At 48.1% G+C, this 14,864-nt stretch overlaps 2 protein-coding genes across 2 annotated transcripts in view; both read right to left on the bottom strand.

The window, feature by feature from the left end:
- The window catches only part of LOC107297086 (histone H3-like), a 92,444-nt gene that overhangs the window by 42,287 nt on the left and 35,293 nt on the right, over window positions 1–14,864 (bottom strand). The window lies entirely within an intron of this gene.
- KIF4A (kinesin family member 4A) overlaps window positions 1–14,864 on the bottom strand; it is a 37,011-nt gene that overhangs the window by 15,773 nt on the left and 6,374 nt on the right. Inside the window, 10 exon segments of the mRNA XM_015826450.1 lie at window positions 847–991; window positions 1,089–1,192; window positions 2,731–2,979; window positions 4,345–4,456; window positions 6,053–6,111; window positions 8,163–8,295; window positions 9,770–9,831; window positions 11,137–11,312; window positions 11,414–11,533; window positions 14,111–14,277. Coding sequence (XP_015681936.1) covers window positions 847–991; window positions 1,089–1,192; window positions 2,731–2,979; window positions 4,345–4,456; window positions 6,053–6,111; window positions 8,163–8,295; window positions 9,770–9,831; window positions 11,137–11,312; window positions 11,414–11,533; window positions 14,111–14,277 — 1,327 coding nt within the window.

Raw genomic sequence — 14,864 nt, 5'->3', positions numbered from 1 at the left:
TGAAACTTGAACTTGAAAAGAGTTCTAGTTCAAATCGAGGAAGCCGTGCTTAAGAGAGGCGAACAGGTTAAGTGTGAGGCATTTTGTCGGTAAAAAAAAATGCCTCCCATTTTTACTGACGAGCTTTGGGGAACGGGTTATATCGCCAGCCATCTTCATCTTCCATAATTAAAGGAGCGGGCTTCCAAACTTCGGCGTGTCGTAGACACGCAAACACATGTCCCGTATACATCTATGCATTTGCTTTCCTTTTTTAATATCCCAAGGTGGACACTCAGCTGGGTGACTTTGGGCCAATCACCAGGTGACAGTGAGTTCTAGTCCTGCCTTAGGCATGAAAGCCGGCTGGGTGACTTTGGGCCAATCAGCAGGAGACAGTGAGTTCTAGTCTGCCTCAGGCATGAAAGACACTGGGTGACTTTAGGCCAATCACCAGGTGCTTGTGAGTTCTAGTCCTGCTTTAGGCATGAAAGCCACCTGGGTGACTTTGGACCAATCCCCAGGTGCCTGTGAATTCTAGTCCCACCCTAGGCATGAAAGCCACCTGGGTGACTTTGGACCAATCCCCAGGTGCCTGTGAATTCTAGTCCCACCCTAGACATGAAAGCCACCTGGGTGACTTTGGACCAATCCCCAGGTGCCTGTGAGTTCCAGTCCTGCCTTAGGCACGAAATTTCGTTGTTGACTTACACAACGACAATAAAAAATATTCTATTCTAAAGCCGGCTGGGTGACTTTGGGCCAGTCCCTCCCTCCCTCCCTCCGCGTAATCCACCCCACAGGGCTGTTGTGGTGGGGAAAATTGGAGGAAACAAGCCACCAAATCAATACATCAATCTCGTTTACCCAGATTTCCTGGTGGAGCTTGGAGACGGTCTGCTCGCTGGATGCTTTCATCTTCAGCAGCTTAGACTGTTCCTTCAGCTTCTTCTTTAGCTCCGTCATCTCCCCTTCCAGCTCCTGGAGACGTTTCCGCCGACGTTCGCTCAGCCTGAAGGGAGATCGGAGTCAGAGGGTCCGAAGCCCGGCAACCCCACCCGGAGACCCTTCCCCTAAGAGGCTAACGACCAGGCACCCGTGCCCCTTACTTGGCTTGGGTGACGTCCTTCTTGTTGATCTGCAGGGCGAGGACCAGGTCTTCCTTCTCCTTCTGCAGCTTGGTCACCTCCTCTTCCAGGTTCTTGATGTTGATCTTGTCCAAAGGGAAAAGAAAAAACAGTCAAGTTGGAGTCTTGGGGAGGGAGTCCAACTGCCCAGATGTCACAAAGGGCCACTTGCTCTGGCCAGCCAGCCAGCCTCCCTCAACTCTTCTGCCTGTGCTTCTTGCCAGTTGGGAAGCTTCCTGCGATTCTTGTAAGCCAGGGGTCTTCCAACTGGGCCCTTTGATGACTGGTGGACTTCAACTCCCAGAATCCCTCAGCCAGCGTGAGGCAACTATGACCCTTTGATGACTTGTGGACTTCAACTCCCAGAATTCTTCAGCCAGCGTGAGGCAACTATGACCCTTTGATGACTTGTGGACTTCAACTCCCAGAATTCCTCAGCCAGCGTGAGGGAACTAGGACCCTTTGATGACTTGTGGACTTCAACTCCCAGAATTCCTCAGCCAGGCGTGAGGCAACCAGGACCCTTTGATGACTTGTGGACTTCAACTCCCAGAATTCCTGAGCCAGCGTGAGGCAACTATGACCCTTTGATGACTTGTGGACTTCAACTCCCAGAATTCCTCAGCCAGCGTGAGGGAACTAGGACCCTTTGATGACTTGTGGACTTCAACTCCCAGAATTCCTCAGCCAGGCGTGAGGCAACCAGGACCCTTTGATGACTTGTGGACTTCAACTCCCAGAATTCCTCAGCCAGGCACGGTTAGGATCGAACTGCTAGCAGTGGGCCGAGTTAGCTTGCAATGCTGCATTCTAACCCCTGGGAAGGAAGGAAGGAAGGAAGGAAGGAAGGAAGGAAGGAAGGAAGGAAGGAAGGAAGGAAGGAAGGAAGGAAAATGTGAAAGAAGGAAGCAAGAAGGAAGGATGGAAAATGAGAAAGAAAGAAAGGAAACAAGGAAGGAAGGAAAATGAGAAAGAAGGAAAGGAAGGAGAAAAAAGGAAGGAAAATGAGAAAGAAGGAAAGGAAATGAGAAAGAAGGAAAGGAAACAAGAAGAAGGAAGGAAAATGAGAAAGAAGCAAAGGAAACAAGGAAGGAAGGAAGGAAGGAAGGAAGGAAGGAAGGAAGGAAGGAAAATGAGAAAGAAGGAAAGGAAAAAAGGAGAAAAAAGGAAGGAAAATAAGAAAGAAGGAAAGGAAGGAAGGAAAATGAGAAAGAAGGAAAGGAAACAAGGAGAAGGAAGGAAGGAAAATGAGAAAAGGAAAGGAAACAAGAAGGAAGGAAAGGAAGGAAGGAAGACAGCAATAGCACCTAGACTTATATACCTCTTCACAATGCTTTTACAACCCTCTCTAAGCGGTTTACAGAGTCATCACATTGTCCCCAACAATCTGGGTCCTCATTTTACCAAGCTCAGAAGGACGGAAGGACGAGTCAACCTTGAGCCGGTCAGGATCGAACTGCTGGCAGTGGGCAGAGCTAGCCTGTAGTACTGCACTCTAACCACTGCGCCACCACAGCTCATCCCCCCCCCACAAAAAAGCCGGGCCTGGCAATTATATCCAATTATCACGATTTGCGACCTGACGATTGGGCCCCCGCTGGGTTTGAGGGTGGCAGCCCCTTACCTGGGACTGGCACTGGATGGGCTCCAGCTGCCGGTCACTCTGGGAGAGCTTCCGGGCCAGGGCCTCCTTGAGGGCCAGGGCTTGGTTCAGCTCCAGCAGCTCCTTGGACATCTGAGCTTGCTGGAGGGCGTGCTGGGCAGCGTAGTCGTCCGAAGACTGACGCGCCTCCAGGGGTACCGAGGACGTCTGGAGAAGAGAGAAGACAGGGTACGTGCGTGAGTGCGCGTGTGAGATTAAAGAACATTAACACTGTTGCGCAGCCCAGAGAGGGGGAGGGGGGAAAAGGGATGGTTTTGTATGGGGTGTGTGTGTGTGTGTGAACATGCCCACACATGAACACCTGTTGCTCGCACAAGCGGGGCGGCGAACCCCGGCAAAGCTCACACGGGTGGGGCTGTGCGCGCCTGCACACCCCCACAAACGCGGACCGGCCAGCCGTTCATGTGGCCCGGTGGCCCATAGGCCACGGCCCACAGGTTGGGGACCCCTGACGTAGAGGGCTGGCTGTACTTACAGGATCAGACTGCTGCTCCGTTATGTCCATGTCGGCAATAGCAGGATGTTCCTTTTGTAGAAAACCCGAAAAAACAATTTTAGGAGGGCGGGTCGGAGGGGAGAGAGAGAGAGAAAGAAAGGGAAAGAGTGAGAGTGAGAGAGAAAGATAGAACGGGAGGGAAAGAGTGAGAGTTGACTGTGTGTGTGTGAGAGAGAAAGAAAGGGAGAGAAAGAGAAAGAGTGAGAGTGTGTGTGTGTGAGAGAGAAGAATAGAAAGGGAAAGAGTGGGTGTGTGTATGAGAGAGAGAAAGGGAGAGAAAGAGTGAGAGAGTGTGTGTGTGAGAGAGAAAGGAAGAAAGATAGAACAGGAGAGAAAGAGTGAGTGTGTGAGAGAGAGAAAGGGAGAGAAAGAGAAAGGGAGAGAGAAAGTGAGAGAAAGAGAGTGTGTGAGAGAGAGAAAGGGAGAGAGAAAGATAGAACGGGAGAGAAAGAGTGAGAGTGTGTGTGTGAGAGAGAGAGAGAAAGGGAGAGAAAGTAAAAGAGAGAGAAAGAGAGTGAGAATGTGTGTGAGTCAGAGAGAAAGGGAGAAAGATAGAATGGGAGAGAAAAAGAGTGTGTGTGTGTGAGAGAGAAAGATAGAATGGGAGAGAGAAAGAGAGTGAGAGAGAGAAAGGGAGAAAGAGAGAAAGGGAGAGAAAGAGAGAGAAAACAACAAGGGATATGTTTTTACAGTAACCACAAACATTACATCAGGAGTAGGTAGATTGCATTTTTTTTGTTGACTCCCTTACAATACTGGAATTCTGGATCATCTAACCAAGACTGAAGAGGGGCAGGACTGGAAAGTGAACAGAAGACGTACGTTTTTCTCTGTCACCACTGTAAAAATTGAAGGGTGGACTGGACCAGGTTTTGGCCCACAAAACAGCCCCCTTCAACGTTCACCGCACCTTCCACTTAGACCCAACCCTAGCAAATACGGCTCAAAATCAAATAAGCGGGTTTATTTTGCAGGTTAAGCCTCCCTAGAACCGTTTTGGGAAAGGCTGCCTCCCCGCCCCCCGAGGCGGCTGACAGCGGGGTCCCCTGAAAAGAGAGCCCCGTTTTGGGGGGGATAACCCTCACCAGCAGCTGAGCAATGGCTTGCTGTAGCTGGATAAATAGCTCCAGGGGCTCTTTCAGCTCTTCGTCCTCCAACGACGTCAGCAGCTTCTCCAGGTCGAGTTTTAACCTGAAATTTCAAGGTGAATATTTGGAGGCTTTTCCCCCCACACTGCAGATTTGCTTGGCTGGGGGGCTTGGGACCCCGGCTGTCTTTCCCCCTCTTGGCCTAAACCGGTGCTTTTCCATTTGGATAACTTTAATTTGGATAACTTCACCTCCCAGGATTCCCCAGCCAGCTCTGCTTTAAGCCGGGTGGACTTCAGCTCCCAGAATTCCCCAGCCAGCCATGCTTTAAGCTGGGTGGACTTCAGCTCCCAGAATTCCTTGGTCATCATGCTTTAAGCCGGGTGGACTTCATCTCCCAGAATTCCCCAGCCAGCGTGTTTAAGATGGGTGGACTTCAATTCCCAGAATTCCCTGGTCCTCATGCTTTAAGATGGGTGGACTTCAACTCCCAGAATTCCTCAGTTAGCCATACTTTAAAATGGATGGATTTCAACTCCCAGAAATCTTCACCCAGCATCCTTTAAGCCAGGTGGACTTCAACTCCCAGAATTCCCCAGCCAGCATGTTTTAAGATGGGTAGATTTCGACACCGGCATGCTGGCTGGGGAATTCTGGGAGTTGAAGTCCACCCGCCTTAAAATTCCCACGTCATCCTTGACTTACGACCACAATTGGGAGGCTAAGTTCCGTGGCTAAGCAGAGCGGTGGTTAAGTGAGCCATACCCATTTTTTTTGCCCACGGTCGTTAAATGAATCCCCACGGCCGCTAAGCAAATTGTGTGGTAGATCCTGGCTTTCCCCACTGACTTTGCTCGTCGGAAAGTCACAAAAGGGAATCACGGGACCCCGGGACGCTGCGACCTTCATAAATACATGCCGGTTGCCGGCATTTTGACCCGGTGACCGTGGGGATGCTGAGACGGTTGCAAGCACGAGGGCCAGTCGTAAGTCGCTTTTTTTCAGCGCCGCTGTAACATTGGTCGCTAAACAAGGACTACCTGTATATATCTCCCTTTTCGCATTTCAGACATGGCTGATCCGTTGCTCTGGGTCTCATTTAAGAAGACTGTCAACGCTGCTAACGTCAGATGTTCTTGCTTGGACAACATATGGAGATGCCACCTTTTTAGTTTTTATGCTTTACTCTTAGAGTTAAATGATACTGGGGGGGGGAGAGGAGGAGGAATGTGATGGGAGTTAGTTAGACATAACAATATTGCAATAGTGTCTGAACTCAGGGCTTTTGAAATAAGAGCTGATAAGGAAAGGCGGGCTGGAGAACTGGAGGGAAAGTCTGCATTTCAAGCGAATTGGACAATGTGATTTAGGACGGTTAATTAGAGGTGCCCAGGGGAGGGGACTTCAGTTTTTGGCTTTGATTATGCAGTGGCAATATTATGCTACTCGAATAAAAGATTCTTTAAGGTAAACAATGCCTCGAAGTTCTTTTGAAGAGTTTCATCTGTCGGAACCATGACAAAGACCTTGGACAATGTCAAGAAGACACTGGACATTCATTTGTCTGAAATGGTCTAAGATGTCCTGCCTGAGCAGGGGGTTGGACTAGAAGACCTCCCAGGTCCCTTCCAACTCTTGTTACTCTATTCCATCCATACCTCAAGTGACCTCTAAGCAGGAGAGCGAAGGAGCTACTTACGCTGCATGTTCTCGGAGGTCTTCCATCTTCTGGCCGATCTTTTCATTTTGCTGCTCGGTCTGCAGAAGTGGGGGAAAAGGGCTTCTCTTTAGGACAGTCTCTAGGCCAGGGGTCTTCAAACTTGGTCCTTTGATGACTTGTGGACTTCAACTCCCAGAATTCCTCAGCCAGCGTGAGGGAACTATGACCCCTTTATGACTTGCGGACTTCAACTCCCAGGATTCCTCACCCAGCGTGAGGGAACTATGGCCCTTTGATGACTTGTGGACTTCAACTCCCAGAATTCCTCAGCCAGCGTGAGGGAACTATGACCCTTTCATGACTGTGGACTTCAACTCCCAGAATTCCTCAGTCAGCGTGAGGGAACTGTGACCCTTTTCTGACTTGTGGACTTCAACTCCCAGAATTCCTCAGCCAGCGTGAGGGAACTATGGCCCTTTGATGATTGGTGGACTTCAACTCCCAGAATTCCTCAGTCAGTGTGAGGGAACTGTGACCCTTTTCTGACTTGTGGACTTCAACTCCCAGAATTCCTCAGCCAGCGTGAGGGAACTATGGCCCTTTGATGACTGTGGACTTCAACTCCCAGAATTCCTCAGTCAGCGTGAGGGAACTAGGACCCCTTTATGACTTGTGGACTTCAACTCCCAGAATTCCTCAGTCAGCGTGAGGGAACTGTGACCCTTTTCTGACTTGTGGACTTCAACTCCCAGAATTCCTCAGCCAGCGTGAGGGAACTAGGACCCTTTGATGACTTGTGGACTTCAACTGCCAGAATTCCTCAGCCAGCGTGAGGGAACTAGGACCCCTTTATGACTTGCGGACTTCAACTCCCAGAATTCCTCAGCCAGCGTGAGGGAATATGACCCTTTGATGACTTGTGGACTTCAACTCCCAGTATTCCACAGCCAGCGTGCCTGGCTGAAGAATTCTGGGAGTTGAAGTCCACAAGTCATAGAAGGGCCACGTTTGAAGACCCCTGCTTGTGGGCACGCTGGCTGAGGAATTCTGGGAGTTGGAAGTCCACAAGTCATCAAAGGGCCAGGTTTGAAGACCCCTGCTCTAGGATACCTCTTGTCCCAGGTGTTGGCCATAGGTGGGACAATGGCTCCTTAGCACAGATGGGTGCCAGGTTCTTGTGGTTTTTTTATGTTTTAATTTGTTGAATTTTAGAATAATTTTCTTGTTTATTTTTTAAAAAATGTTTTGGATGGGGAGTTGCCCAGAGGCGTTTGAACGATGCGAGGCTGTGTAAATAATGTTTTAAATAAAATAAAACAAATAAAATGCCGGTATGAGAAGAATGGACAAGTTCTCTAAAAGTCACCATAAGCCCGTTTAGGCTGGTGGCTTCCTATATTAATTTTCCGCCTTCGTCTAGCCCAGGGCTCTTCAAACTTGGCCACTTTTGTGGACTTCAACTCCCAGAATTCCTCAGCCAGCGTGCCTGGCTGAGGAATTCTGGGAGTTGAAGTCCACAAGCAGGGCTCTTCAAACTCGGCCCTTTGATGACTGGTGGACTTCAACTCCCAGAATCCCTCAGCCAGCGTGAGGGAACTATCACCATTTTATGACTTGTGGACTTCAAATCCCAGAATTCCTCAGCCAGCGTGAGGGAACTATGATCCCTTTATGACTTGTGGACTTCAACTCCCAGAATTCCTCAGCCAGCGTGAGGGAACTATGGCTCTCTTTATGACTTGAGAACTTCAAATCCCAGAATTCCTCAGCCAGCATGCCTGACTGAGGAATTCTGGGAGTTGAAGTCCACAAGCAGGGCTCTTCAAACTCGGCCCTTTGATGACTGGTGGACTTCAACTCCCAGAATTCCTCAGCCTGGCAGTGCCTGGCTGAGGAATTCTGGGAGTTGTAGTCCACCAGTCACCAAAGGGCCAAGTTTGAAGACCCTTGATCTGCCCCGTCTCCAAAAAAAACACATTCCGATTACAGGAAGGCTTAAATCCCCCAAACGCATTTTTCCCCCCACCAAGGAAGAATGTGTTCCTCTTTTTTGGGTGGGGGTTGGGAAGTGTGTGTGTTTGTGTGTGTGTGTGGTGTCCTTTAGCAGGACATTTGTGTGCCCGATCGCTTCCGGCAGCTGGGATCTTACCATTATGATCCTCTCCAACATCTGAGCAATCTGACCGGCGGCTTCGCTCAAACCACGGCTGAGTTTTTCGTTCTCTTCCAGGAGCGAATGGTTCTTCTCCATCAGGGACGGGAGATTTTCGGCGGGCTCCCCTCTGTCAGGGGGGGAGAAGAGAAGCATCAGATCTATCCCAGTGTGCCAGAAAAAAAACCCCACACCCACACAAAAACATCCTTATATTTCAGGGGTTTCCAAATCTGGCCACTTGAAAAGACCGGTGGACTTCAACTCCCAGAATTCCCCAGACAGCACAACTGGCTGGGGAATACTGGGAGGTGGAAATCCGGCTATATTTGATACCTAAGAGGGTCTTCCAGTTTCTTTGTGGGTGCAATTCGAGCCCTACGTGGCAGGAGGCCCGGCTACCTGCAGCCTCACCTTTCCCTAAGGACATCTACCTGTCCTACCAGGTCAGACAGGGTGGGCACGCTCCTAGTCCCTTCTCCCAAATACTGCCATCTGACGGGGGTCCAGAAAGTGGACCTTTTCTGTGGTAGACCCAAAAGAAACACCTCAAGGCAGGGGTCTTTCCAACTTGGCCCTTTGATGCCTTGGGGGCTTCAACTCCCAGAATTCCTCAGCCAGGCAGTGCCTGACTGTGGGGGTCCTTGGTGCTCTCTGAGCCGGGTGGTTTTCTTGCAGACGCCTCAGGACCCAGCTAGGGAACGTCATCCGTGCTAAATGGGGTTGGGGTTTGAGGAGCGGAGGAGGAAGAGGAGAGGAAGGACTGTGGGGTCCTTGGTGCTCTCTGAGCTGGGTGGTTTTCTTGCAGACGTTTCAGGACCCAACTAGGGAACGTCATCAGTGCTAGAAGGGAGTGTGGGAGAAGAGGAGGAGGAAGAGGAGGAGGAGGAGGAAGAGGAGGAGGACTGTGGGGTCCTTGGTGGTCTCTGAGCTTGGGGATCTTCTTGCAGACGTTTCATGACACAACTAGGGAACATTATCAGTGTAGGAGGAAGTGGAGTTTGTGGGGGGGAGGAGGAGGAAAATTGAGGGGTCCTGGGTGGTCTCTGAGCTGGGTGGTTTCATTGCAGATGTTTCATGACCCAACTAGGGAACATCATCAGTGCTGGAAGGGAGTGGGGTTTGCAGAGAAGAAGGGAGGGGAAAGAAGAGGAGGAGGAGGAGGAGGAAGAGGAGGAAGAGGAGGAGGAAGAGGAGGAGGAGGAGAACTGTGGGCTCCTTAGTGCTCTCTGAGCTGGGGGGGTTTCCTTGCAGACGTTTCAGGACCCAACTAGGGAACATCATCAGAGCTGGAAGGGAGAGGGGTTTGCAGAGAGGAGGAGGAGGAGGAGGACGACGACTGTGGGCTCCTTGGTGCTGTCAGAGCTGGATGGCTTTTTTGCAGACGTTTCAGGACCCAACTAGGTAACACCATCAGTGCTTAAAACCCGCTCATTTCATTAGCATCTACCAGAAAGCAACCCAACTCAGACAGCACCCAGGACCCCACAATCAAGCTTAAGAAGACAAACAAGAAGGGTGGGGGGGGGGTCTTCCTTGGGGGGGGAGGGCAGAGAAACATCTTCAAGTCTCCAGGGACCGAGGCACCCACCCTCCCCTCTTACCGAAGCGAGACGGGCAGCGTCCCCCCATGGGCTTGAAGCAGTAACACCTGCAGTTCCTGCACCTGGAGAGCGGAAACAAGAGACCGAGGGTCTGAATTTGAGAATTTTTTTTAACAAGCCTGATTAAAATCGCGCCGTCAGCAGCTTCTCCCGGTTCAGCGAGAAAACCCCACAGCAGAGACGGGCGGTCTTCTCACAACTTTTTTCTTTTTTCAAAACAATTTATTAGTTTCCCATTTTACACCAACACAGCTTAAGAACCCACGTGGAAACACGGTGATCCATTTTTTTAAAAAAACAAACAATAACCTAGTAAAAATAGATACCCATTACTTCTTAAAAATTTCCCTCTCTATATAGAATATTATAATCAAATTAATACATTTTCAAACGAATTCGTTCATCACTATGTCCAACCACCAACTGCGTTAATCGATAAAAAAATTTAATCTATAAAAAAAACCTATATTTCTTCTCACGTTTAAACGTAAGCTTAACGAACTCCGTTTGTTTAAAAACATTCTAACCAAGTCCATATCTTTCTGAAACCAATTCATTCACTAATGTAACATTTCATCCAAGTCATATATAATTAAAGATAAACTAACATTCTCGATCTATTTATATTGTTATAGACTCATTAAAACATTTCTAAAACAAATTTTCATTGAATGCTAGCTGTACCCGGCCACGCGTTGCTGTGGCTCAGTCTGGTTAAATTTACGTCCAACAGATGGCACTGGTTTTTTTTAAAAAGGCATGTTTTTACCTGTCACAGGTGTGACATCTATATAATAGTAGGTATATAAAAACACGCGCGCATTCGAATGCAATGTTGTGTCAAAATTTCAAAGCAATCGGTGAAGAACTTTCGGAGATTTAAGATTTTGAACAAACGAACATTTACATTTTTATTTATATATACTCGCTGTACCCGGCCACGCGTTGCTGTGGCTCAGTCTGGTTAAATTTACATCCAACAGATGGCGCTGTTTTTTTTAAAAAAGCATGTTTTTACCTGTCACAGGTGTGACATCTATATAATAGTAGGTATATAAAAACACGCGCATTCGAATGCAACGTTGTGTCAAAATTTCAAAGCAATCGGTGAAGAACTTTCGGAGATGTAAGATTTTGAACAAATGAACATTTACATTTTTATTTATATAGATAGAAGAAGATAGAAGATAGATGTAGATATCACTCTATATAAATTTCATTAATCAATAAAAGGTTACAAACTCATTATCCATCCCAAAGGTCCTGTATCGTGCTTCCTTAATTTTGCAAATATTTAATCTTAAACTAACACATTCAGTCTTCTCACAACGTTGAAGGCCCACCTCGCGCCAGGTTGCCCGTCTTACCTGCAACCTCAGCCGGCTGATCTCGGCCGCTTGCGGGTCCACGTTCACAATCGGCTTGTTCTTGATCTTTCGGGCCCGGTCGGCGTAGCGGAGGGTGTTCAAGCTCTCTTCCAGGTTGGAGTCCGCCGGGCTGACGCAGGCGATCATCAGCGTGTGGCTGTTGCCCCCCAAGGAATCTGAAAAGGATTTTTTAAAAAAAGAAGAAAAACCAGCCTCGGTGGAATCGCCTGGTGGTCTCCGCTCCCTTCCTCAAGAGCAGCCAGGCCGCCGTTCTCACCTTGCAGAAGCCGGGTGAGCTTAGAGTCGCGGTACGGGACAAAAGTGGCTTTCTTGGACTCGTCCCCCAGAGCGCTGATGACGTTCCCCAGGCAAAGCAGCCCTTTGTTGATGTTAATGCCTGCAGAGGGCGAGGAAGGAAAATGGGTCCTCTCGAAACCGTCTTTCTGGGCGGCCGTGGAGATTCTCAAGTCCTCCATCCCAAAAAGGTGTTTTTTTCCCCCCACTTTCGTGGGGGTCGCTGAGTTCAAAAGTGCGACATTTCTGCAAACGGGGTGTGTGTGGGTGTGTGTTACAAAGGTGGGTTTTTTTCCCAGGAGGCAACTGGGCTTCCTTTGTTTTTCCGTGGAAGACGGAAAATCGCTTCTGATCCGAGAAGCTTCTCCAGGTTCTGACTGTATGGTGGGGGAATTGAAGGATTTAATCCTCCTTTGCGGTCACCTGGTCATTTGCATCCTTTTAGAGTGAGCCCACTTGGAGGTTTGTCCCAAAAGTGCTTTTTTTCAAGAGGCAACTGGGCTTCCTTTGTTTTTAATAATAATAATAATAATAATAATAATAATAATAATAATAATAATAATAATAATAATAATAATAATAATAATAATAAAAGTTGGAAGGGACCTTGGGGGTCATCTAGTCCAACCCCCCGCTCAGGCAGGAAACCCTACACCATTTCAGACTAATAATAATAATAATAATAATAATAATAATAATAATAATAATAATAATAATAAAAGTTGGAAGGGACCTTGGAGGTCATCTAGTCCAACCCCCTGCTCAGGCAGGAAACCCTACACCATTTCGGACAAATGGCCGTCCAGTCTCTTCTTAAAAACTTCCAGTGTTGGAGCATTTACCGCTTCTGGAGGCAGGTGGTTCCACTGGTTAATTGTTCTCACTGTCAGGAAGTTTCTCCTTAGTTCCAGGTTGCTTCTCTCCTTGATTAGTTTCCATCCGTTGCTTCTTGTCTTGCCTTTGGGTGCTTTGGAGAATAGCTTGACTCCCTCTTCTTTGGGGCAGCCCCTGAGATACTGGAACACAGCTATCCTGTCCCCCCTCGTCCTTCTCTTTGTTAAACTAGACATACCCAATTCCAGCAGCCATTCCTTGTATGTTTTGGCCTCCAGTCCCCAAATCCTCTTTGTTGCTCTTCTCTGTACTCTTTCTAGAGTCTCAACATCTTTTTTACATCGTGGTGACCAAAACTGGATGCCGTATTCCAAGTGTGGCCTTACCAAGGCTTTGTAAAGTGCTATTAACACTTCACCTGATCCTGATTCTGTCCCTCTGTTAATGCAGCCCAGCACTGTGTTGGCCGTTTCGCTTCCCGTCCCTGAAGCTTTGTCTGACTGGATGGTGGGGAATGGAAGGATTTATCCTCCTTTGCAGTCACCTGGTCATTTGCCTTCTTTTAGAGAGTCGTTGAGGCCACTTGGAGGTTTGTCTTGTGTCCTTAGGCTCCCCCCCCCAAGTGGTGCAAATGGGTGGGGAGCCTTCTTGGCTGCAGGATGTTTTCTGCCTTGTGTCCCTGCAGCCACCCATTTGCACCACTCAGGGGACCCTGAGGACACAAGACAAACCTCCAGGTGGCCTCAACGACTCTCTAAAAGAAGGCAAATGACCAGCTGCTCTGCAAGGAGTATAAATCCTTCCACTCCTGCCACTATAGGGTTTCCTGTCTGAGCAGAGGCTCAGATTAGATAACCTCCAAGGTCCCTTCCAACTCTTGTTATTCGGATCTGATCCTTCACGGTTGAAGAGAGGCGTGGGCTGTTGGGGATGAGTACAACTGCACCACTCAGGTGAGACTGAGGATACAGGTAAACCTCCAGGTGGCCTCAACAGCTCTCTGAAAGAAGGCAAATGACCAGCTGTCTGCAAGGAGTATAAATCCTTCCTTTCCCCCCACCATCCAGTCAGAGCTGAAGAAGCTTCTGGCATGAGAAGCGAAACATCTTCAGAGGAAGACAAGAATGTCCAGCTGCCTCCTGAAAAAGCACCTTTGGGACAAACCTCCAAGTGGCCTCAACGACCCTCTAAAAGAAGGCAAATGACCAGCTGTCTGCAAGCAGTATAAGTCTTTCCATTCCCCACCATCCAGTCAGAGATAAACCTCCAAAGAACCAGAGGGCAGGGCGAGAAACAATGGGTGGAAACTGATCAAGGAGAGAAGCAACCTGGAATTAAGGAGAAACTTCCTGACAGGGAGGACAACTTAACCAGTGGAACAGCTTCCCACCAGAAATCGTGGGCGCTCCATCACTGGAGGTTTTTGAGAAAAGACTTGTCTGAGATGGGATAGGTTCTCCTGCTTGAGCAGAGGGCTGGACTAGAAGACCTCCAAGGTCCCTTCCAGCTTCTATTCTATTCTATTCTATTCTATTCTATTCTATTCCATTCCATTCCATTCCTTATTCTATTCTATTACATTCCGTTCTAAATTCTATTCTAAATTCTATTCTATTCTATTCCATTCTAAATTCTATTCTATTCTATTCTATTCTATTCTAAATTCTATTCTATTCTATTCTATTCTAAATTCTATTCTATTCTATTCCATTCCAAATTCTATTCTAAATTCTATTCTATTCTATTCCATTCCATTCTAAATTCTATTCTAAATTCTATTCTTAATTCTATTCTATTATTATTCTATTGAAGTTGGCCTTACATCTGGTAGTTTTTCCCCTTTTACCTTCTCGCAGCCGATCTCCTTCGGCTTTCGTCTTCTTCTGCCTCTCCGAACCGGCCAGGTCAACCAGATGCAGTTTGGAAAGAAAGCCAACGTTCCTAAACCGGGGAAAATTCAGTTAGCTACAGAAGGCAACCCGATGGCAAAAGGTTGGGAATTTGAGAAAAGAGCTTTAATGTGTGTGGAGTGTTTAAAACACGAACTGGGGCCCAAGAAGAAGCCCACAAGAGCAAAATAAGGGGGCGTTCTCCTCTCCCTCAATATCTCTTCTGCTGCTAGGACAACTCTTTATTTTATTTAGATTTGTTTTCATCCCGCCTTGATCATTTTTAGAAATAATTCAAGTGGCAAATGTACAGAGTCCTTTCTCTTCCCCCTGTTTTCCCCACAACCACCCTGTGAATTGAGTAGAGACAGGAACTGGCCCAAAGTCACCCAACTAGCTTTTATGCTTAAGGTGGGACTAGAACGCCCAGTCTCCTGGTGACTGGCCCAAAGTCACCCAGCTGCCTTTAATGGCTAAGGTGGTACTATAACTCCCAGTCTCCTGGTGATTGTCCCAAAGTCACCCGGCCGGCTTTCATGCCTAAGGCAGGATTATAACTCCCAGTCTCCTGGTGATTGTCCCAAAGTCACCCAGCTGGTTTTCATGCCTAAGGCAGGACTATATCTCACAGTCTCCTGGTGACTGGCCCAAAGTCACCTGGCCGGCTTTCATGCCTAAGGTAGAACTATAACTCCCAGTCTCCTGGTGATT

The sequence above is a fragment of the Protobothrops mucrosquamatus genome, unplaced genomic scaffold, assembly GCF_001527695.2.
Source record: "Protobothrops mucrosquamatus isolate PMUCROS unplaced genomic scaffold, P.Mucros_1.0 scaffold3145, whole genome shotgun sequence".
NCBI classification, from domain to species: Eukaryota; Metazoa; Chordata; class Lepidosauria; order Squamata; family Viperidae; genus Protobothrops; species Protobothrops mucrosquamatus.
Note: the sequence above shows the minus strand (reverse complement) of the source record. Positions and strands in the feature narration are given on the sequence as shown.